At 43.3% G+C, this 25122-nt stretch overlaps 1 protein-coding gene across 1 annotated transcript in view; it reads left to right on the forward strand.

Moving 5' to 3' along the window:
• Positions 1-25122, forward strand: part of LOC310697158 (atrial natriuretic peptide receptor 1-like) — a gene marked incomplete at its 5' end in the record, with an annotated part of 49193 nt that overhangs the window by 21009 nt on the left and 3062 nt on the right. Inside the window, 11 exons of the mRNA XM_083483477.1 lie at positions 2197-2338; positions 5357-5405; positions 6933-7037; positions 9925-10044; positions 11547-11640; positions 14228-14315; positions 15956-16095; positions 18978-19130; positions 20438-20536; positions 22267-22358; positions 24443-24618. Coding sequence (XP_083339603.1) covers positions 2197-2338; positions 5357-5405; positions 6933-7037; positions 9925-10044; positions 11547-11640; positions 14228-14315; positions 15956-16095; positions 18978-19130; positions 20438-20536; positions 22267-22358; positions 24443-24577 — 1217 coding nt within the window. The 3' untranslated portion in view covers positions 24578-24618. The remainder of the gene's footprint in view (positions 1-2196; positions 2339-5356; positions 5406-6932; positions 7038-9924; positions 10045-11546; positions 11641-14227; positions 14316-15955; positions 16096-18977; positions 19131-20437; positions 20537-22266; positions 22359-24442; positions 24619-25122) is intronic.

Raw genomic sequence — 25122 nt, forward strand, 5'->3', positions numbered from 1 at the left:
AAGAAGACGAATCTGTGCAACGTTACCTTGCAAATGTCAAATGGCTCAACTTAGACCCATTAGCAACAAACAGCAATTAGCAACGTGTCTTCAGGGTGATTATAGAGAGGGGTTGTTGTTTTCTAATGCTTGTAATGTTTATCATGTAATATAGGAGGTTCTCTTTGCTATTTCTCACAGCCGTATTGTGAACACTCACTGGATAACGGTAAAAAACAAAACCCCAAATGTTTGGCAGATCAAACTCAAAGGGAGTTGAAGGAACAGACTGGCAGATACTCTGTGCATAGATAATAATGTTCAAAGTGCTTCACATATATGAATAATCCTTGCAAGACTGCTATAGGGTAGATGATCAGAACTATTATCTGTGTATTGCAGATGTGGGGGGCTGATGCAGGGAGACAGTAGCCTGTTTCAACGTCTGCCTACTGAGCTTGTGATACAGACAGGTTTGGAACCAGGGACTGTCAGGTTTGCTGCTCCTTCTCATTCAGCCTGACGCACAGATTCCAAACACATCTACTTACTCCCTAGTGAGTGCGTTTAGGATTGTAGCTTAGCCACTATATTACAGTATCCCTTGGGCTGTATGCAGCATGTCATGTACATCATTTTATTAACCCCTTTAGTCACATGTACCCTTGGGTAATTAATGAGTGGCACTTAAGAAACTAATTAATTAATTAAAATATCACGTCGGGACTAGCTCTGCTCCCCGAGTGATGCTCCCCAGCTGTTAAGATCTGCTCAGTAGGATCTGTCATAGATTAGACCCTTAGATATTATACATTTGTAGGGACATGGGTGGCACTGTGGTCTAAACCACTGAGCTTTTTCTTTTTGGGCTTGCCAGGAAGGTTGGTGGTTCAAATCCCCACGACGGGGTGAGCTCCCATTGCTCTGCCCCAGCTCCTGCCAACCTAGCAGTTCGAAAGCATGCCAGTGCAAGTAGATAAGTAGGTACTGCTGCGGTGGGATGGTAAATGGCGTTTCCGTGTGCTTTGGTTTTCGTCATGGTGCTTCATGCACCAGAAGTGGTTTAGTCATTCTGGTCACATGACCCAGAAAGCTGTCTGTGGACAAATGCCGGCTCCCTTGGCCTGAAAGCGAGATGAGTGCCAGAACCCCTTAGTCACTCATAACCGTCCAGGGATCCTTTACCTTTTAAAGGTAAAGGGACCCCTGACTATTAGGTCCAGTCGTGACCGACTCTGGGGTTGTGGCGCTCATCTCGCTTTATTGGCCGAGGGAGCTGGTGTACAGCTTCTGGGTTATGTGGCCAGCATGACTTAAGCCGCTTCTGGTGAACCAGAGCAGCGCACGGAAACGCCGTTTACCTTCCCGCTGGAGTGGTACCTATTTTATCTACTTGCATTTTGACATGCTTTTGAACTGTTAGGTTGGCAGGAGCAGGGACCGAGCAACGGGAGCTCATTCCGTCACAGGGATTTGAACCGCTGACCTTCCGATCGGCAAGTCCTAGGCTCTGTGGTTTAACCCACAGCGCCACCCGCATCCAATTTTACCTTTTACCTTGTCATAGATTAGACCCTTATATGTTATGCATTCCAAGGGAATGAGCTAGGGCTTTTCCAGGGAGACTTCCCTGGCTCCATTCCCGGAGAGATTCAGGCAGGGAGATGAATCTCGCCCTGCCTCCCCATATCTGGAATTCAGATAGCAGCATTTGGGAATCTCCCTGCAGCTTATTCTATTTGGGCCCTTGCTTATGTTTGGAGAATAGCCCTCCTTTCTCTTAGTCACGGTGACAGCCAATCAGATTTAACTATGTGACACCAGCCCAGAAGGCAGACCAAGCTAGTTCGGAATGACAGCATGTTAGCTGTCCTGTACAGCTCATTGCGAAGCGAGACAGTCAGATGTTCATCCTTACTGAGTGACAGCTGTCGGATACGGGAAAGGACTGGCTGCTACTGTCAGAACTCTGAATGTGAAATGCTGATGCTGAATGTGTCTAATATTCTGACATCCAGGGAATTTGCTCCCATCCTCATGTCCGGAATTTGCTGAGAATTCATTTCAGCTCTAAACTGAATCAGCCCATTTCCCAACTGAGAGTTTTGAAATGAACACCTCCTGTGGCACTCAGTTCAAAATAATGCAAAACAACCAGGGGAAATTTCTGATCCTTTTTTTTTTCTCCCCCCCCCCCTTTGCTTCTCCTTGTGTCAGACTATGGCTTGCAGTTCTATAGAAAAGAAGATTATTTAATGGAATCCAATGTTCCTCATAAGCACTTCACACAAATATATCTGGCACCTGAGGCTCACGCCACACCAAACTTTGAACCAACTCCAGTTGCAGATGTGTACAGGTGATGATGATCATAAATGGGTCTCCCCTACTCCCCTTTTTAATGTATAATCGAAGTAAACTGTGTTACTGTATGACGGAACAAACATGGGGGGGTTGCTTTTTTTGCATTGCTGGAATTATTCGCTGATTTGCAAATAAGCCGTGACTACTGTACTCCTGTATGACAGATTATTCTTTCATAATCACGCTGTCCCATTCTCTTTCTCTCATTCGAAGCGTTACTTCTGTGACCCCATCAGAACTTCACGAGGCCACCCAGCAGAGCTTTTCCAAGATTTTGAGGCCTTCTCTAACTCTGTTTCCCCCAGATGATGTTACTGATCAAGTACCCTCAGTCCTAGCCAGTATGACCAATACAGCCATACCTGGGAAGTCGAACAGAATCTGTTCTGGAAGTCTGTTCGGCTTCCAGAACATTCAGAAACCAATGTGCGGCTTCTGATTGGCTGAAGGAAGCCAATTCCTGATTGCAGGAAGCTCCTGCAACCAATCTGAAGCCATGCCGGACGTTCAGATTCTGAAAATTGTTCAAAAACCGGAATACTCACTTCCGGGTATGATCTTTGGGGAGCCGATTTGTTCAGGAGCCAAGGTGTTTGAGATCCTAGGATTCGACTGTAGTTGAGGGGGTTAGAAGCTGTAAGATAAGAGCTTACATCTAAGGCTTCAAGCATGGTATCCGAGCTGTTTTTAACTAGCAGTCTTATGGGTTCTCTGTTTGGCCTGCTTTTATTATTCCATTGAGTCTCCTTCTGTGTTTTTTTATTGTTCTGTTTTATTTATTGATAATATTATAAATAGCTATTCATCGTCCCAGGAGCAGCATACTCGTTTTTCAAAGAACTGAACGACGTAGACTGAAGTGGCACAATCTGCGATCACTTGGCAGCATGAATAATTTGTCCCCATTATGGCAGGCAGTTCTTCAACCCTCTGAGGCCATTTTGAGGAGGAAGAGCTTAAACTTAACAAAAACACCTGCGCTCGGTGTCATCTGTTGCACGTTCTGCACCCACAGCCTAATATATGCTTCTTCAGCATATTACCAGACTGGCCTCTTTGGAGGTGTGAAAATGAGTGTAATGGATCAAGTCCTCTAATGTTTGATCCTCTTTTAGCAATGCATCAAGGTTAATTTCCATTTAGCAAGTTTCAAAGGGGTTTCGCAGATGTTTCATCTTCTTAGATATAATGTCGCCAGATACAAAAGAGGACATGAGCTCCTGCACCTTTAAATTGCATGACAAACTAAAACCCCTCTTATGCATGACTGTTAAAACTGCAGGAGCTCTGTTCTCCTGTATGGTGATGACAAGCATCAGTCTTCTGATTGTCAGCTGGAGAGTACATCCACATTTGTACTGGGCAATTTCTGAAGGTTCCTGGAGGAACTTTTAGCAAGTTCTAGCTTTGTTTTACATTTATACAGTGGCACCTCGGGTTACATACGCTTCAGGTTACAGACTCCGCTAACCCAGAAATAGTGCTTCAGGTTAAGAACTTTGCTTCAGGATGAGAACAGAAATCGTGCTCCGGCGGCACGGCATCAGTAGGAGGCCCCATTAGCTAAAGTGGTGCTTCAGGTTAAGAACAGTTTCAGGTTAAGTACAGACCTCCGGAACGAATTAAGTACTAATCCGAGGTACCACTGTATAGTGGTACCTTGGTTCTCAAATGCCTTGGTACTCAAACAACTTGGAACCCAAACAGTGCAAACCTGGAAGAAAGTGTTCCGGTTTGCGAACTTTTTTCAGAAGCTGAATGTGCTCCATTTTGAGTGCCACACTTCTGTTTTGAGTGTTACGCTTCCGATTTGAGTGCCACACTTCTGTTTTGAGTGTTACACTGGGCTCTGTCTGTTTTTGCTATTTATTTTGCATTTTTGTTTTTGCGGCTCTTTTTTGTTTGTTTTTGTGACTGTGTGAAAACCAGTTCAGCTACTGAAGGATTGATTGATTGATTGATTGTGTGACTGTAGTACATTGTTTAACGCTTTCATTTTATGGATCAATGGTCTCGTTAGATAGTAAAAAGCATGTTAAATGGCTGTTTTAGGGGTTGTTTTAAAAAGTCTGGAACGGATTAATCCATTATGCATTACTTTTAATGGGAAAACACACCTTGGTTTTGGAACGCTTTGGTTTTGGAACGGACTTCCAGAACTGATTAAGTTTGAGAACCAAGGTACCAATGTACTGGGGTTAAAGGGAACTTTATTTCATTAGCCAGAGGGCATAACAATGTTATTTATAAGGAATGGGACCTGTACTTGGTTGAGTTCATTGAGCGGGAAGATGGCACATCATCTGAAGTAGACAGAAGCACCTTACTATGCCAAATAACTGGCTTTCATTAATCCGTTCCTTCGTGACTTATTTAAAGATACTAGCCCCAATCCACCTGAAAGTTGGCTGTTACTAAAGCTACAACCCTGTGCATACTTTCATGGGAGTAACCCCTTCTGAACAGAGTGGGACTTATTTCTAGGTAGGTATACATATAGTTGTGCCTTAAGTTCCGTTGAAATTAAGCAATCGTAAACCAAACTATTGTTGCTTTTAATGGGGCTTAATCATCATGGCTAAGTTTAGCCAGATGAGAGCTTTTTCAAAGTTGTCGCCTCTTCTTGGTAGTGGCCCCACATCTGTGGAATTAAATTTTGCTTGAGATTAGGCAAGCTCCGCCCATCAATTGTTTGAATGGGCTCTGAAAGTCAACTCCTTCCACTTTTCAAGACTGATCTAAACTGAGCTGCAAAACGTTTTATTCTTAGTTTACTGTGTCTTCAGGTTTATGCTGGAGGATTTGTGCTGGCTTTTAAGATTATTATGAATTCCGGGTGTTTTAGAAATTTTTAGATAAGTTTTGCATTGCATGACGGTTGCTTAATTTCATCTTCGCATGCTGCTTTGTTGAGTGTCTCCTCTTGAAAATTGGCTCCTGCATTTACAAACTAAACTAATCATTCTGTTTCCAATGTTCTGCCACTGGCAATGACTTATCTCCAATTTTGCAGCTATGCCATCATTTTAATCGAAATAGCAACAAGAAGTGACCCTACCCTGGTAAGATCTATGATGACTGGTACTTGACTGTTCTGCTCCATTTGGGAATGATTTTGTGTGTTTTGAAATTGTAGTGGTTTTGTTTGTTTTTATAATTGTATACTTTATTGTTGTAACCTTATAAATCTTAGAAATCAAAAATTCCACGGTGTTTGGGGGGAGCTGGGATTGTGGGAGACTGCTTTTGGGAAAAACGGGCACAGATAAGCAGTTAATTATTACTGAGCCCTCAGGTCCGTCCCCCCAAAAAATGTTAGATTTTCATATATTTTGTGCAAAATCTTGGATAATTTCCAAATTAACTTGACTGGTTCTTCAGGTAATTAAATATCTGCTTTTAAATACTTGAGAATTAGAGTGTTATCTTGGTTTTGTTATGCTGAGAAGGCCAGGATGTTTGAGTCATACACCCTTGCTTGGGTCATTTTAGAATACAGTGGTACCTTGGTTTATGAAGTTAATCCATTCCGGAAGTCCGTTCTTAAACCAAAGCGTTTTTAAACCAAAGCATGCTTTCCCATAGCAGTGGAGGACTCAATTTACACTCAACAGGAAGCGGAACATGTTCTGCTTCCAAGGCAAAGTTCACAAATCAAAACACCTTCTTCTGGGTTTGCAGCATTCTTAAATTGTTCATAAACTAAGCTGTTCTTAAACCAAGGTACCACTGTATTCACAGATCAGTGCTTCTCTATTGACCTGTGAACCTTACCAGTGAGGTAAGGCGATCATGTTAATCGTTTATGTGCTCACTTACCTTGAAACGAACAGCATTCAAGTCAAGAGCAGTTGAACGAATCTTCTTTTGTCTGAATTTGGGATGCCCTCCTGGATCCTATAACAGAACCTCAAACTGTGTTGAATTTGAGGTGAGGGTTTTTGCAAGGTCCTGAGAAGTATAGATGTCTTAAGATGGCCTGCTCCCAAGAGACTGCGATCTCCTCAGAGTTAAAAACTGACAGTCATCTAACCCCCTTTTTGGGGGTTCAGGTCAAAGTTGTTGAGCTTCTTTGGGGGGAGCCAGTGATCTACGGGTGATCTACCACAGAGTTCGAGTGATCTACCTGTTGGATGTGCCTGCCTTAAAGCAACACACACACTTTCTTGAACAAAAAGGGGCAATATGTGGAATTTTGCTGTGAATGAATGGCACCAATGACAAAACTGGCGATTCTAAAATATTATTATTGTTATCCTTTTATTTGTTTAATTTGTAGACTGCCCTTCATCTGTAGATCTCAGGGCTGTTCACAGCATAAAATGTATTATTATTATTATATAATAATAATAATAATAATATTAATATTAATAATAATAATAATAATAATATTAATAATAATAATAATAATAATAATAATAATAATAATAATAATAATAATTTATTGTGACACCCATCAGACTGGCTTGTCCCAAAGCATGTGATTTGAAAGCCGATGTCTGTAGAGCACGTGACTCTTGCTGATTTCTGTTCTATGATTACAATCTCCTTAAAAATAAATAAATAAAGGCAGTATTTGTGTTTTCCAGAAAGATGATACACAGTCAGAGGAATATTCTTTGTGCCCTGCTCTGACAGAATTAATATCAGAAAAATCTGAGCATGCCTGTCCCTGCCCTACAGAATATGTGGAGGTAAACCAAATGCTAATATACTCCTATCTTCTTTATGGTGGAATTATTGTTGCAGAAGTGGACTGAAATTGCCAGCTGGCAACTGCCTTGGCCTGCTGCTTATCCATTTAATAGCAGCTTGATCTGCAGAAACCAACAGGTGAAGTCTTCTGTGATGATGAGATGAGCACTATCATCTGCTACTATCAGTGGATCAGGCTGCTGGGGAAAGTACAAGGGGTCTGTGAAATGTTTGGCAATTGTAGCAGACACGATCCACGATCCATGTTGCCCTTGAAAGAAAGGGAAGGTTTCTTTTTCGCTTAAAAACAAAACACACAGATGCAAGAAGAAGAAGAAGAAGCAGAAGAAGTGGGAAGTTTCCAATTCCTCCTCCAAGACTCTGCAGAACAATGTGTGGCTTTAATATTCCTTAAAAATAGTATTATTCTGACAAACTGAAATGTCAGCTTGTCTCACAAAAACAGAATGCAGTAAATGATGCCTTTAATATGCAGCTACTGGAGTTTTATGACTTCCTGTGGTTATAAACTGTCAGATCCATGATCGTATTTAATAGTCGTTATGCTCTAGCTTCTGCATTTGAAAGGTGGCTGTCAATGAGCCAAAATATGTGTCTGCAGGGGGGAATGTCTGTCTAGTTTAAAAGAATTCAAGCGTCACCTTGTCATTTTAGTTTGTCTGCCTGGGACAAAATAGATTTGGAGAAGCCAAGACCACTCCCCCCTCTTCCTTGTTTCTTTCAGATTACTCTAGAGCAGGGTCTCCAACTTTTTAAGACTTTTTTTTAGCTGTTTAAGACTACAATTCCCATCATCCCTGGCCACTGGTCCTGCTAGCTAGGAATGCTGAGAGTTGCAGTCCAAAAACAGCTGGAGACCCAAGTTTGGGGAATCCTGCTCTAGAGTAACGACTTTGAAAGATCTAGCTACATTGTATCTGTATATTTTCTCCTATAGAGGGTACAACAACTAGCTAATTGAACTCACATTTTTCCAAAGTTTGATGATTATTGGCTTGCAGCAACACAGAGGTGGACTTTTTCTCTCGTGATGTCAAGGTTGTGGGATGCCCTCCCTGCTAAAATAAGAGCCACACCATCAGTGTTGGCAATCTGAAGACAAGCATTCCCCTGAACTTAACTTCTGATTCTGTTGTTTTCATTGTTGCACTTTTGACCAGTAAAACTGGTTTGTTTTACTGTATATTTCAATTAAGGCTGTTGGGTGGCGCTGTGGGTTAAACCACAGAGCCTAGGACTTGCTGATCAGAAGGTCGGCGGTTTGAATCCCCACGACAGGGTGAGCGCCCATTGCTCGGTCCCTGCTCCTGCCAACCTAGCAGTTTGACAGCACGTCAAAGTGCAAGTAGATAAGCAGGTACCATTCTGGCGGGAAGGTAAACGGCATTTCCGTGTGCTGCTCTGGTTCGCCAGAAGCGGCTTAGTCATGCTGCCCACATGACCTGGAAGCTGTACGCTGGCTCCCTCGGCCAATAAAGCGAGATGAGCGCCGCAACCCCAGAGTCGGTCACGACTGGACCTAATGGTCAGGGGTCCCTTTACCTTTACCTTTAATGTCCCCATGGACCTGTTGCTGTGCATTTTAATTATGTATTGATTTTATAGCTGCAAGACCACTTGGGAGCCACTTGGGTATACAAGTGGTATATAAATTAATAAACAGTAATAATACATTTTGATAAAGTGTTGAGCCTATTATGGCAACTGGTGATGGTTAAGAGTTGCTGACTGTCGGAGGCCAGAACCTCATTTGAACCGGAAGGAGTGACATACTATCCTGTATCTTTTTCTTTTTCTAAATTATATTTTATCAAATTTCCAAAGTTTCACATACGAACTTCAATAGGTAGTAAGTTTCTCTTTTCTTTTGTTACTTCCCACCCCCTTTTATTTCTTCCTCTCTCCTGAACCCTACTTTCTATCTCTTATACCATAACAACAATACTATAATCTCTAATTCCTTCTGTTGCTCATAGTGTAAACCCTGCTTGCGAGTTCGTCATACTATAATAGTTCTTTAAATAGTCCGAAAAAGGCTTCCATTCTTCCATAAAGCAATCATCATTAGGTTCTCTTATTTTAGCTGTTAACTTTGCCGGTTCTGCATTGTCCATTTTCTTACTTATCTATTCATGTTTGGTGGTAACTTCTTCTTTCCATTTTTTGTGCATAAAAAATCCTAGCTGCTGCTGTTACATACACACAGTGGTTTTTTCTGGGGATACGCAGGGGTACGCATACCCCTAAACATTTTGTGAATCTAAGTTTGGCCTCATTAAGGGAAAGTATTTCAATATAAGTAGGAAAATGCAAGTACCCCTAAACATATTTTTTAGAAAAAAAGCACTCCATACATAAACAGCTTAAACAACTTTTTTGGAACTTCTGTCCCCATAATAATAATAACTTATTATTTATACCCTGCCCATCTGGCTGGGTTTCCCCAGCCACTCTGGGTGGCTTCCAACAAAACACTAAAATAGAATAACCTATTAAACATTAAAAGCTTCCCTAATAATAATCCCTAAGAGAAAAGCTTCAGGGTTGTTTTGGTTTTTTGTTATAATCACTTTGAACATCTTTTTTATCTCATCATATATCATTTCCCAAAATATCCTTGCTTTCTTATAAGTCCACCACATATGAAAAAAGATCCAGCTACCCGTATACACTTCCAGAATTCATTAGAAACTTTCTTATACATGTTAGGCAATTTGTTAGGTGTTAGATACCATCTATACATCATTTCCATATAATTTTCTTTCAAAATATAGCAAGCAGTAGCTTTCATATCAGTTTTCCGTGTCAGCTTTTCCCATGCATCCACTTCTATGTTATGTCCTAAATCTTCTTTCCTTCTTGCAGCTGATCAGGAGGTGTAGGAAAAGCAATCCAGCACAAAGGCTTACCTTTGAGCAAGTCAGGAAGTTGCTGCAGAAGATGAACCCAAACAAAGTTAGCCCAGTTGACATGATGATGACTTTGGTAAGAATCGTAATTAGTTGGACCGGAGATGACATCTCGTGGATGTGCTTGAAGCACATTCTTTAGGAATGCATATTCTGTGTCACTTGTTTGAAGACAGTAAGGTGGCAGTAAGGAAAGAGGGCATATGGTTTTATGAATTAGCAAAGATTCACACCTGCCAATACCAAGGCATAGTTTCTCATCGTTATCTCTGTACAACAGACATTGTGCAGAAGCATTATGCTCATAAAACTAATGAGGATGTGAAGGGCGGCTACTTCTTGCAAGGGGGATCTAATGGGCAGGAAAGAGGTTGCTTAACACTGATACTCCTCTATATATGTTTAGGGGAGTTTTTAATGTTTGATGTCTTATCATGTTTTTAATCATTCTGTTGTGAGCCACCCAGAGTTGCTGGGGAAACCCAGCCAGATGGGCGGGGTACAAATAATAAATTATTATTATTATTATTAATTCCAGGCTATTTTAATTGTTCCCCACTCCATCCCAGCTTGCCTGTGAACTGAAAGTAAGTCTACCTCTGGCAGACTGGTGGAGGTTGCATTGATGGGAGATAACTGCTAAGCATGGGAGAGGTTTAGCATTCCTCTCTCCTGTTCACTGGTCCTCTTCAGGAAATGGACCTACATTCAGCAAACATGCTTAGGGGCATGCATTTCTCAAAGAAAGAGTGAGCATTGGTTACCAACCATTGGTTACAGATACATGGGGGAAGGGGAATCTGATAAGCAAAGGAGGATTATACCTCTTTATTTTAAAATTTCCTATTTTTCATCATTCCTGTAGGCTCAGTTTCGGAGGTTTCTGGATAACTGTGGTTTTCTGATTTAAGGGAATTAATTGTCTGGTGAAAATCTGGTGATCAGTCATGATATGATAATACTACAACAATGGTGTTTTCTTATTATACAGGAAAAACCCATGGAATTATACACACAGTAATTTTATCATAAATGCTATTAGCTACCACTCAATCATAGATTACATTTGTTAGAAATAGTAAAGGAATTTGAAGACATTTCCTATGGGGTAGATCCTGGATAGATCGAGTTTACTGTACACTCCACGGAAGACTTCTGTGTGGCTTACAAATATTCATTTAAATATTTATTTTTAAAATGCTAATAAAAGCAAACATTGAAAATGAGCTAACATAAACATGTGAAATATAAATAAAATCAGTAACCGTCCCTTCACATTATGTGTACAGCTGGGGAAACACTGGTGTGCATGGGGTGGTTGTGTCTAAAAGCAATTTATTGGCTTTCAATTTGCAAATGCTCTCAGGCATCTTTGAATTGTGACATTAGGGTATCTCCAAGTTCGTTCTGTTTTATTGCTGATGGCTTGTGGGCCTTGCTATGCAAGGTTGTCTCACAGGCCTTTGTGCAGAAGTCCGGTAGCAACTTCAGTGGCTGGTAAATGCAGGGCCCATTATCTGACACAGAACGTCCGACAGGGTTGCTTGCATTGAATACATTTTTGTTCTGCCTGCCTAGATGGAGAAATACAGCAAACACCTGGAGGTGTTAGTAGCAGAAAGGACTCAGGACTTGACGCATGAAAAGCAGAAGACAGACCGCTTGTTGTATAGTGAGTGAATTGCACCAGTGGGAATACAGCTTATTCTGATATAAAGGGACCCCTGATCATTAGGTCCAGTCGCAGACGACTCTGGGGTTGCGGCACGCATCTTGCTCTATTGGCCTAGGGAGCCGGCGTGCAGCTGCCGGGTCATGTGGCCAGCATGACTAAGCCGCTTCTGGCGAATCAGAGCAGCGCACGGAAATGCCATTTACCTTCCCGCTGGAGCGGTACCTATTTATCTACTTGCACTTTGACGTGCTTTCGAACTGCTAGGTTGGCAGGAGCAGGGACCGAGCTACAGGAGCTCACCCCGTCGCGGGGATTTGAACCGCCGACCTTCCGATCGGCAAGCCGTAGGCTCTGTGGTTTAGACCACAGCGCCACCTGCATTCCATATTCTGATATATGGCTTTGCTAAAGGGGGACTTTCAGTTCTGTGGGTGCTCCCATCATGGTCCTGTCAATAGCCCGAGTAAGGAATTCAAGGCAAAAATCCAGGTCAGAGGTCCAAGGCACTCAAAGCACCTTCAGGACCTTGGAGAGCTCCAACAGTCCGGCTGAGGAAGCTATGCAAGCTATAAGGGGAATTCAACATTGCCACAAGCATTTCAGCTTGCCAGAGAGAACAATCCTCCTCCTCCTCAGAGCCAATCTTGGGGGATACCTTCTAGGAAGAGCAAGTGGTTGGTGACAGGTGGCAGGGGGAAGCCAGCCCAGAGCTTCTGCTAGTGGGACTCATTCGTTGGCACCTGCTGGCTGTCTCTCGCCAGGCACTATGTGTGGGCTTATATATGTTCATTGGTCCTCTAGGATAGTAAATCCCACCTCCACAGATATGCTGGCTGACAGTTAACAGGGTCTTCTCCCTATTTTCCCAGTCTTTGGCTTGTGTGGTGCTGAGTTCTTGGCAGTTCTTCTCCCAAGGATGGAGATGGAGCCTGGTCTTCCTTTTTCCTCCATCTTATGGTGCACAGCCTCCAGGTTGCGGGTCATGACATTCAGTATGCATTAAGTGGCTCTTAAACTTTTTGGTATTGTGGACCCTTCTTGAAATGTGCTTGTTCATTGGGGATCATTTCCATATTTCCTCACCCAATAGCAGAAATGCGGAACCTGTGGCTCTCCAGTTGCTGCTGGACTCCATCATCCTTGGCCGTTGACCATGTTGGCTGGGGCTGATGGGAAATGGACTCCACAACATCTGGAGGGCCACAGGTCCCCCATCCCTCACATATAGTTACAGTTGTGGGGTGGTGCCTAAAAAGGCTTCTGAACTCAAATTTAAGTGCTGGTGGCCACACTTCCCAAAGCCAAGTGTACATACAAGGAAAAATGTCGTGGTTCTCTTACAATTCTGCTTCAGCTGCTTGCACCGCATAAGAGGCAATGTGCAAGTGTCAAAACAAAAATTGGGTTGCATCTTCAGCATGTGATGAGCACATCAAGGAAACCTCTAGTGCAGTAGATCCCAAACTGAGGAGTGGGGAGCACAAGTGATCCACAAGCTTCACTCAGGTGGTCCGTGAAACATTCACATTAAAATTACACGTTGGTTTTTAACAGTCTTTTAGTGTAAGGACGCGGGTGGCGCTGTGGTCTAAACCACTGAGCCTAGGGCTTGCCGATCAGAAGGTTGGCGGTTCGAATCCCCCCAACAGGGTGAGCTCCCATTGCTCAGTCCCAGCTCCTGCCAACCTAGCAGTTTGAAAGCACGTCAAAGTGAAAGTAGATAAATAGGTACCGCTCCAGCGGGAAGGTAAATGGCGTTTCTTGTTTCTCTTATATATTCTATATGGAATTCAAATTACAATGCAACAAAATACAATGTAAGGAATTAAAGCAGCAATAGAAATATAATAGAAAATTGTACCACACCAAGGACAGGGAACAACAATTGCTACACCAGACTGAAAAATAACAATTAAGTGATCTGCCAAGACTCTTAGCATTTTTCAAGTGGTCCATGGGAGGTGGGGAATTTGGAAACCACCGCTCAAAGCAGTAGGGCATTCCCCCCCCCCCATGATTATTTTCAGAGTGGTCCCAGGGACCTCAGGCTACCCATTCAGCCACAGTTTTAAAAGCAGAGGGTTTTGAGAAAAGAATCCCAACAGATAAGAATGAGAGCAGCTAGTATGAAGGAAAAGATGAGGAAAGAGAGAACCTGATGAAGTGCACTGTTAAAAATAAAAATCTAAATAAAATGCATAAGTAAGATCCAAAGAAATTCTCAAAGATAGAAAAGGACCGGGTTGGGGTGGGAAGAGGAATGATTTGAATGTCTGAACAGGGACTTTAAATTTCTGTGCCCTGAATCAACTGAGAGTTTGGTTAGGTATCTGCTTACTGTGGGAGATTTCATACCAGTGGAATCAAACTAAATTGAGAAGACCAGTTCAAAGAGCCTGATGTCAATATATATCTGCTGCTTTCTGGTCAGTGGATGCATTTTATCTTGTCGTTACTGTAAATGCATGTATTGGCCAGGTATAGGATTCCACTGTGAAATCACTTCCTATTTATTAATAAAGGTTGGGTTTTAGTGGGCACTTTGTGTTAGTAATAATGGCTTTTTTTTTGTTATACAAAACAGGCATGTTGCCAAAACAGGTAGCTGATGATTTAAGACAAGGAAAGGCATCACAGGCCCAAAGTTACATAAACTCCACTGTATTTTTCAGGTAAGTAGGACTGAACCCAGCAGCAAACCACTACTTAGCCTTTGTGTGAATAGCTTTTTCAGAGACGTCAAGGTGCGGTCGATACCATGGCGAGATACGTTTTTATTCTTCGTGTCCTTCCACAACTGTCTCTGCAGATATATCGAAGCTGAGTGTTGCGGAAAGGTGAAACTCTCGGGGAGCACAGCCTGCCGCTGTTCTGCAAAAGACATGTGCAGTTTGGTGTGACTGCCGTGGGTGCTTGTGAAGAGCAACACACTCCTTCTCCATCTCTAACGTTTAACACATATCTGATATGATGATGATTTATTTACATGACCATATTCATGGTGATGATTGATATGTTCACATATGCGTTCTGTGTAGGCCTCTGAAAAGAATTCTTTTCAAAAAAAATTGTAGATGCATTTAGGAATTAAATTAACTAGACGTAAAGATTCATGTTGTCTCGTCTAAGCAATGTCAACACTGCATTGTGTTTTTTGAATCTAGGAAAAGTGGCTGCAACAAGGAAGTTTTTTCCTCCTTTGGTAGTAAAACTTCCCTTCCCATTACACATATTGATAAAGCTATTGTTGCCGTATCAAGAATAATAATAATAATAATTTATTATTTGTACCCCGCCCATCTGGCTGGGTTTCCCCAGCCACTCTGGGCGGCTTCCACAGAAACCAAAAAACACTAAAATATCATACATTAAAAGCTTCCCTGAATAGGGCCGCCTTAAGATGTCTTCTGAATGTCAGGTAGTTGTCCATCACCTTGACATCCGATGGGAGGGCATTCCACAGGGCGGGCGCCACCACCGAAAAGGCCCTCTGCCTTTTAGTGCCATGTTAGCCATGCAGGGAAAGTTGCTCTAATTATGCTAGAGAACTAATAACCTGTACACTGCTTTTTATGAAAGAATTTTTGTTCCTCTTTTTTTCTTTCTGCCTTTGAGAGAGTCATCATTTAGGATTTGTCTGAAATGCTTCAAGCATTCAGCAAGCGAGCCCATTAAAATTCTGCAGATTAATGTCTACTGATTTATGCTTACATCTGCTTGTCTGCAGATGGACAAGATTTATACACGGCAGGATGGACAACACAGAGATTTATTTGCCCAACAGATGTAACTCTAACGTATAGATAAGAGATTATGTACTCCTCTTGTAAATGAAGTTTGATTGGTATCAGAGCAGATTTTGTAAGGGTACGAGGCAGCTCTTTTGTCCCAATGAATATACTTTAAAGAACTATCAAGATCCTTGCATGGATTCCCCTCCCCATTCAAAGTCCAGTAAATGATTTCTGCTTCTACCATTAAAATTAATGGGAAGGTCTTATTGGCAGGGGAGGCCCATATGAAGCCCTTTCAGCTGCAACAGCCTGGGGAAACATAATTCAAATATTTTTTTCACCAGCGCTTTATAAAGGAATATTATCTTCCACTCCCCCAACTTACTAAATTGACATGGTGCAATTGAAAACTGCAAAAATAATTATTGTAGGGAATCAGCAGAGTGGAGGAGGTGGAGGAGGAGAGCGCTGCTCAAATATGCAGAATTCAAAATGTAATGTGCCATCAAAATGTGTCAGCATCAAAATGTTTTCCAAAATCCTTCGACTCACATTTAAGGCTTGTTCTTCCTTGCCAGTGACATTGTTGGCTTCACTCAGCTTTCCAGCACCAGCACGCCTTACCAAGTGGTTGACTTCCTAAACAAGCTCTACACCACCTTTGATGAGATCATAGACAATTACGACGTCTACAAGGTGGAAACTATTGGAGATGCCTGTGAGTGCTTCAAAACAACATTGTCATCATCAATCTTTATTATGGTCCAAAGAGCCAACAAATCGTTACAAAGCAATACACAATTCATACAGCCTACCTCCAGGTTAAGGGACGTGGGTGGCACTGTGGTCTAAACCACAGAGCCTAGGGCTTGCCAATCAGAAGGTCGGTGGTTCGAATCCCCGTGACGGGGTGAGCTCCCGTTGCTCGCTCCCTGCTCCTGCCAACCTAGCAGTTCGAAAGCACGTCAAAGTGCAAGTAGATAAATAGGTACCGCTCCAGCGGGAAGGTAAACGGCATTTCCGTGCGCTGCTCTGGTTCACCAGAAGCGGCTTAGTCATGCTGGCCACATGACCCGGAAGCTGTACACCGGCTCCCTTGGCCAATAAAGCGAGATGAGCGCTGCAACCCCAGAGTCGGCCACGACTGGACCTAATGGTCAGGGGTCCCTTTACCTTTACCTTACCTCCAGGTTAAACAAGCATTTTGTTCAGAATATAGGGATCATTGGTTCTTGCAACCACCAATAAAAACTTTGCCACTGCTAATGTTCTAGCATTTGTCCGGTCTTCCAATAGGAACCTGACATAGTGAGCCTCTGATTTTCCCGGAAAATGTACCAGCAAGGGTGATGTCAGTTTGGCCCTGGCTTGCTCATATTTTGCACAGTGCAATAAAATATGTTTTATGGAATCGATGTCTTGAGCACACAAGCAAAGTCTGTCCTGGTAGGGAACTCCTCTCAACCTGCCATCCAACACTGCAGAAGGAAAGACGTTTAGTCTGGCTTTGGTGAAAAGCCTTCAATAGTTTGGTACTGTCAGGTTTTTAATGTAAGATGTTAACTTAGACATGCCCATATTGTACTCCTACTGCCAGCAGACTACAGACTGTGTGTGATCAAGATCGCAAGTCATTGTGTGCATTACCCCATAATCTTTGCTTTAACGTCTTTAGGGGGCCTTCATAGCCCAGGTAATACAGTTGGGGGGTGACAGACCAATAGAGGTGGCTTTTTGAGCCATGGTTTTCTGCCATTTGCTGATGGTACAAACCCTTCCCTAGATCAAACACTGAAATCCTGAGCTAATGTTTTAGGGCAGCCCACCATGCTTTAGTTGAAATTGGGCATTCACCAGCTTCTAACAGAAGTATGGAGTTGGGGACACAGTTGGGTACCTGCAGCAGAGATCATAGAAATTTTGCCTGAAAGCCATCTAGCTTTGGCAGGTCCCCATTACGCCAGACATTTGCAGCGTACAGGAGTTGGGAAACGGGTTTTGCGTTGAAAACCCTTAAGGCTGCTGGAACATATACAACATTGTTAGTCCTTCCAGGGTCCTATTTATTCTTTCAATTCATCACCAGGATTGAAAGGTGAAAGAACAAAAAAGCAGGAATCCGAGTAAATGAAAATGGGCGTTGAACTCAAGCGGCTACATTTTGCACGCTGGGACAATAAAATCACAAGCAAGAGATAACCTTTGTTGGCTAACTTACTTGTTGTCAGGCTCGGGGAATTCTACCCCTCCCCCGGTGTCAGCTTGAAACAGAAAAAAAAGAAAGATAGTTCCCAATCTTTCTTAAATTATCTATAGTCTTTGTCTCTGAGTCTTTCTGTTAGCTTCGCCATTTCTGCATATTCCGTCAATTTTTGTAGCCATTTTTCCTTGGTTGGTATTTCTTCACTTTTCCATCTTTGGGTTAATAACATCCTGGCCACAGTTGTAGCATACATAATTTCTTCTTTTCTCTTGGTAAATCTTGACCCATAATGCCTAATAAAAAAAAGCTTCTGGTCTTTTAATAAAAGTCAATTTCTGGTCTTTTAATAAAAGTCAATTTAAACATTTTCTTAACTTCATTATAAATCATATCCCAATACTTCTTAATCAATTTGCAGTTCCACCACATATGGAAAAATGTGCCTGCCCTCAGTCCTAATTTGACCTCAGCCCAAGCTCACCAGGAAAACAATGTTTCTTTACATTTGCCCATATCTGCATAATAAGAGTTAATCATCATGGCCAACCATACAGTGATGCTGTAACACTTGCTGAAGTAATGTATGCAGAGCGCTTTGAACATTTAATAAATGTTTGTGGTTATTTTCCCTGCACTAAAATATCCCTTCATGAATAGGTTTCCCATAAAGTATTTCCTGTGCCCCAAGGAAGTTGTCCTGTTAGTGTGCAGACTTGCAATGGGACATCTCCCAAATCTGTTATGGGTTTCTTCCCAGCCTCCAGAGCAGATTTGGTGGGTGAAGGGGCATCTTCGGGGGGTGGAGGTAGAAGAAGGTGCTGTGCCAAGTTTACTTTCTGCAAGTCCCCTCCCCCACCATTAAAGAACGAAAACAAGAAAGATTTGTGGCACCTTAAAAATGATTTGTGGCACCTTATTTTTCAGAATCTGTGACAGAAGCTTTTGTGGGTGAGAGCCTACCTCATCAGGTGCACAAATTGGAAACCTAAATGGCTTGGTGTAGAGAGAAGTAGATTTTTCTTTTACAAATTGAAGCCAAAAGGTGAAGCGATGCAGAAGATAGGAGTAGGTGTAACTCGGGAATTTGTAAACGGAACACAAAATAATACAGAATCCAGCCAGGCAAATACTCTCATATATGAGAGGTCAATGACTTGGATCTAAACAGCCTAGGGAAAAGCAAAATAGCTGTGATCATCTTCTTGGGGCTTGGCATGTTTGCATTAAGCCATGGCTTGGCTTAGCATGGCATGTACATATGGCCCAGTCATTCCAGTTCAACCATCTTCAGGTGAGCTGTTGCCGTTTCTTCTTCCAAAGTTCGGACACGAGTGATGGTAATAGCGATATTGAGCCTATGCCGACCTCGGTGAATATTCCCATTTATTTTTTCCTAGACATGGTGGTGTCAGGAGTGCCCAGAGAGAATGGCATTCGCCACGCCAGCGAAATTGCGAGTATGGCTCTGGACCTGGTCTTGGTGTGCAAAACGTTTAGGATCCCGCACAAGCCCAACACCCAACTAAAGATTCGAGCAGGGATCCACTCAGGTACGAGGGTGCACCGTGCCACGGAGAAATGTTGACTCTGCAAAAGTGGGATGTGGGTATAAGGGAGAATTAAAGTAGGTTGCCCTCATTCAGGACCGGAGAAGATGTGAAGCTTGCCCTCTTAGGGCTGTGTCCACTCATGGCCCTTGTTGGTCATGGCCAGTTTGTGGTGGAGACAGACTAGAAAGAAGTGCAGAACTACATCCCATTGTGGGAAAGAGACTGGTTCTCACACTGCTTTTTGAAGTGGTAGTTCTGACTCACTTTCTGAGCTAATCTAAACAGGGTAGCAGTAATTGAAGGAACTATACTGTATTTTTCTGTGTATAAGACTAGTCCCCCCCCCCTTTAAAATAATGCAAAAAAGTGGGGGCCAATCAGGTTGTGGATTCACTTCCACCTGGAGCTGGATTGGGTGGCTCCTGAGGACCAATCATACTGCTGCATTGTTCTAAGACCAATCAGACTGCTGCATTTTGGATCCTATTGTTCTAGGACCAATCAGACTGCTGCATTCTGAATCCTATTGTTCTAGGACCACTCAGACTGCTGCATTCTGGATCCTATTGTTCTAGGACCAATCAGACTCCTGCATTCTGAATCCTATTGTTCTAGGACCAGTCACACTGCTGCATTTTGGATCCTATTGTTCTAGGACCAATCAGACTGCTGCATTTTGGACCCTATTCAACTCAGTACATAACAGAACGATTTGCACGTATCTCGTGCTCTTAACTTAGAGCGCCCATCACGAACAAATGCACTTCTGTGGAAGAAGCCTCTCATTGTGATAGCCTACAAATCTCATCGGCTGTTATCTGCAGCTCCATCAGCTAAGCTCCCCCCCCCCCTTCATCTCCAAGTCACATCAGACATTTAAAGCACTCGTATGTCACTTTGACAGCTATAGTTTTCCCCCAAAGAATCCTGGATACTGTAGTTTGCTAGGCTGCTGACCCTGCAAGACCTGTAATTCCCAGCACCCTTAACAAACTGCCGCTCCTCAGCTTCTGACTGAGTGACATAAGAGTGCTTCAGATATATAGTGTTGATGTGACCAACATTGCCTTTCTTCACACAGAAAACTTTCCTCTGTACCAAATGCACATCTCTGCTGTTCCTTGTTCTTTTTTTTTCTTTTTCTTTTTGCAAATGTTGTACTGCTTTTATATTTTAATAGAGTGAACCCCACACAGAAACAGTAAGCCCTGACTGTTATCTCTGATACTGGGGTGAACTGCAAATAAACTCAAGTCAGAAAGGATCCTTGGATTGGTTTTGGGTTGTTGTTTTTCCCCTTTCTCTAGGGCCAGTTGTGGCAGGAGTTGTGGGAACAAAAATGCCCCGGTACTGCTTATTTGGGGACACCGTCAACACAGCCTCCAGGATGGAGTCCACCAGTGAAGGTAACTAAAACAGCAGCAACGGGCAAATCTCTGTGAGAATTAATGAAAGATGAGCTGGTGACATTTCAGGTGGGCCACTGCAGAGATCTAGGACATGGGTGGTGCTGTGGGTTAAACCACAGAGCCTAGGACTTGCCGATCAGAAGGTCGGCGGTTCGAATCCCCGCGATGGGGTGAGCTCCCGTTGCTCGGTCCCTGCTCCTGCCAACCTAGCAGTTTGAAAGCACATCAAAGTGCAAGTAGATAAATAGGTACCGCTCCAGCGGGAAGGTAAACAGTGTTTCTGTGCACTGCTCTGGTTCACCAGAAGCGGCTTAGTCATGCTGGCCACATGACCCGGAAGCTGTACGCCAGCTCCCTCGGCAAATAAAGCGAGATGAGCGCCACAACCCCAGAGTTGGTCACGACTGAACCTAATGGTCAGGGGTCCCTTTACCTTTACTACTGCAGAGATACTTATGTTTTTGTGTTTTGGAGTTGGGTGGGTGAGACCAAAGCAGGTAGATTAGTTTCCCCTCTTTCTGCCACTCCTTTCCCTCTCCCTCTTTTTTTAAACACTTCTCAAGATTCCTTGGGGTGGGGTTTACATGCATGGTGTGTACTCAACCCAAGTCTTTGCCCTCTTCCCTGTGATAGCCCCTTGCCTTTCTGTTCTCCAGCCTAAACATACCAAGCTCATCCAATCTTTCTGCCTAGTTCTTTCTAGCACTGACCATCTTTGTCACTCTCCTAAGCAAAACTGCATTGAATTGTCTTTGTGGGGTAGAAGGGTCAAGTTTTCCAACATTTCTCCAGTGAAAATAGGGATGCCCAGTGCTTTTTTTTCTAGAAAAAGAGGTGCTGGAACCAGGGCCGGATTTAGGTTTGATGAGGCCCTAAGCTACTGAAGATAATGGGGCCCTTTTGATGTCCACCTGTCCTTTGTCAACAACATACTGCCGCTGTTTTTTGTGTTGAATATATGCTATATGGTAATTTATGGACCTAATAGGTATCTCAAGCCACTTGCACATAACAAATAGGAGCCTACACAACACAAAACACTGTTGTTGCGTGTAGTTTTCATTTTATTTGTTTTTTATCTTATATTTTGGAAATGTACATCCAGGTTTTTTTCTTTAATATTTTTTTGGCGGCCCCAAGAGAGTGGGACCCTAAGCTATAGCTTGTTAGCTTATACATAAATCCAGCACTGGCCAGAACTCACCTCTGGCACCTCCCTTGTTCTCTTAGAATGGCGCCCACCTGAGAGGTGCCAGAACTGAATTCCAGTAAGTTCTGGTTGAAAAAAAAGCCCTGGGGGGTATTTCATACTCTCCAACATTTCTCTGATGAAAATAGGGATGTCCTAAGGAAAAGCAGGACATTCCAGGGATCCCATCAGAAATTGGGACAATTTCTCTACTGGTCAATGGACCGTACTTGAAAAATAGGGATACTTGGAGAGTCTGAACTTGTCAACAGCTATAAGGAGATGGGAAATACTGTCATTAATTCTTAGTTGACACAGTCATGGTCACATTCCAAAATGCCTCAGGCGGAAGCCACAGACCTCAGGGTTCCCCTGTGAGTCCACTGGCAGGACTGTAGCAGCAAATGGCAGAAACGAGATTGGGGGAGAGATATCTATGTCTAAGAGGCCATTGCTCAGTTTCTACAGCGAGTTTTTCTTTGAAAAGGGAAGCAGGGCTGATAACAGTGGTGTAGCTGAATGTCTCTTTTCCTTCTAGCTCTCAAAATACAGTGCAGTTCAAATACATACCAGCTGTTGGAACAGATTGGAGAGTACATATTGGTGTGCCGGGGGAATTTGCAAGTCAAGGTAAATAGGAAACGTTTGTGTTCAGGCTTTCCCGAAGGGGAAATGAGTGGCAGTCCTTTGGAAAGCTTTTGCTTTAACCCCTTTGGATTGGCTGGCCTCAAGTCTGCTCTGAATCTTGAGCAACATTCATTTCTGGTCTGCTCCTTAGGGCACATTTGCACTGTGTAAAGTGACTCAAGTCTTAATGCCTCTCCCAAGAAACCCTGGGAACAGCCGTGATATTGAAAGTTACCAGCCTAGGGCCTAATTTCTGCCTAAGTTCTCCAGGACCTATTTTTATCCTGAAGACTTGAAGTCCCAGAAGATGCAAAGCTGTAATATAGAGGAAAGTGGGTTTGAGCAGAGTTTCACCTCACTAGTGGGTAACTAGAACATCTATGCTTATTCCAGTGCAGATGGAAAGTGCAAACGTATTTCTGCTAGGACCGACTCCAGCTTTGCATTTTTAGCCAATTAACCACTGGCCTTTTTGCAGTTTGATTAAATATACATATACATTTCTGAGGTACTGTTTTTCTGAGGTACTGCAGAAAGTATAAGGCAGGCATAGGCAAACTCGGCCCTCCAGATGTTTTGGGACTATGATTCCCATCATCCCTGGCCACTGGTCCTGTTAGCTAGGAATCATGGGAGTTGTAGTCCTAAACATATGGAGGACCAGAGTTTGCCTATGCCTGGTATAAGGTAACAGTCCATTTGGTAAACAAAAGCTGCCACTTATGGGCCTGGTTTGCATGTAACACTAGACTGAACTATGGTTTGTGCTGGCACACTGTGGGAAAACTGTAATGGGAACTAAGTCATGGTTTGGATTAGCATTATGCCATTCCAGACAAACCACAAGCTGAAATCAATGTCGGGTTTTGGCTGGTGGTTTGCTTGGGTGAGACAAGCCCATGACCTTCGGTTACATGATTTCGTCACAGCAGATAGCAAGATGAATGAAGTTGCTTTTGACAGAAGATAAACTGCAGTGGAACAGAAACAGTTCTGTATGAGATGGATACGAGGTGGAGTGGGAAAAAGATGCATTCTTACATCCCTGGTCCATGCTATGCCATACTTTAGTTTAGTGCTTTGCATGAACCAGGCCATTATTAGACAGAAGGACGTGGGTTGCCAGCATCTCTGGTCCCGGGGGGAGGGAGGGAAATGGATGGAGGGATGCTCATGCACATTCAACTGCATAACAGCATCTGCCTCACCCAGGACATTGCAGCTGCAGAGATAAGAAGAGAAGAGTCGTTCCATTGTCTAAAGAGGTCACTTCCTGGTTCACATGGAGAAGCCATTTTCAATGGAACCCAGTGAAGGAAGTGCACAGCTGCATTGGGGCAGCACTGGGTGCTGATTTTTTTCTCCCGGACCAACTGCCCTGTGCCTTCACGCCCCACCCCACCCCATGCTACACCACTGCATGTATTTCACCCAAAATTGAAACCTCAGAACAGTACCCTCAAAACAGAAACACTTGGTTCCAGTGCACAAAATTTAAAAAGGGGGGAGAGAGGGGTGGTTCCATTCCAAACTGAGCAAAACACAATGGTGTCCATTGAAAAGGATGGCATTTTGGCCCACTTTGAGAACAGATCTTGAATCGCAGCCCTGCTCATTAAAAATGGAGTACAGGTCAAAGTTGTTAACCTTTTCTGGGGAAGGAAAGCCCTGTTTGGGGGGGGGGTTCAGCTCAAAGATGTTGAGCCTTTTTTAAGGAGGAGGAAAGCCCCGTTTTTAAGGGTTTGAGGGGAGAAAGAGGAACAGCCACACACCAACAAATTGCTAGGGAGACAAAGAGCCTCAATGAGTAAACTCTGTCTTCCGTTCTGTAGATTGTGCGACAATGGAGGGCGGGGCAAGGGGGCGGTAAGGAAAGAGGCCCAGCGATCAACCGTGATCTACCAAAACCTCCCAGGATCTACCAGTAGATCACGGTCGACCTGTTGGAGATCCCTGCTCTAGTGCAATTGAAATAAAGCAATGGGGGGCGGGGCTAGCCTTGCCTCTATTTTAGTGCTGGTATTTGCTCTCAGGTGTAAAGTATTGCTGACACCATTGATGAATTGTACAATTATGTTTTTTTCTAGGGGAAAGGTGACATGATAACATATTGGCTGGAAGGAAAGAAGTCTAGCGCAACTCAAAAGAAAGCTCTAAGCCCTTCTACAACCTCTCAGACTCTTAACCAAAGTACTTGCAGTATCATCCCAGGTGTTATATAAAATGACCAGCTTTCAACCCCGCCATACAAAAATCCCACCATGTACTTTCTCCGTGGTCACAGTCTTTATACACCCCAAAGGAAACTGTAAGCAAGAAGCATCTAAGTTCTCTTCTCCAAAAGGGAGGTCCTCATTAGCGATATGAAGAAAATAGACACCGTTGTAGGCTTGCAAACCCTGACACTGGCTGTTTTCAGACATTAGGTGAAATTAGGCCTGCCCACAAACCATGGTTTATTCAGGGCCAACAAACCAGGGTCGGAAACCCTGCTTGAATCTTGTCTGCAAGGCAAACTTTGTGCTAAGTGTTATTTGTTGTTGTTACTAAATTCACAGACCTCTGACGTACCACAATCAGGATCACTGCACCACCTAATAAGGGGGATGCACACTTTGGATGGCACAAATGGTAGTGAATTGGGGGCAGGAAATGGTTTAAAACCATGGTTTGACCACTGTGTGCCTGGAGCAGGCCCCCTCTTCAGATCACCCTTCCGACCCACGGCTGCCAGCCAGCCTCACCCACCCATTCCACATGATTGCAA

The sequence above is a fragment of the Podarcis liolepis genome (genome assembly GCF_965112155.1).
Source record: "Podarcis liolepis genome assembly, chromosome: 17".
Classification (NCBI taxonomy): domain Eukaryota; kingdom Metazoa; phylum Chordata; class Lepidosauria; order Squamata; family Lacertidae; genus Podarcis; species Podarcis liolepis.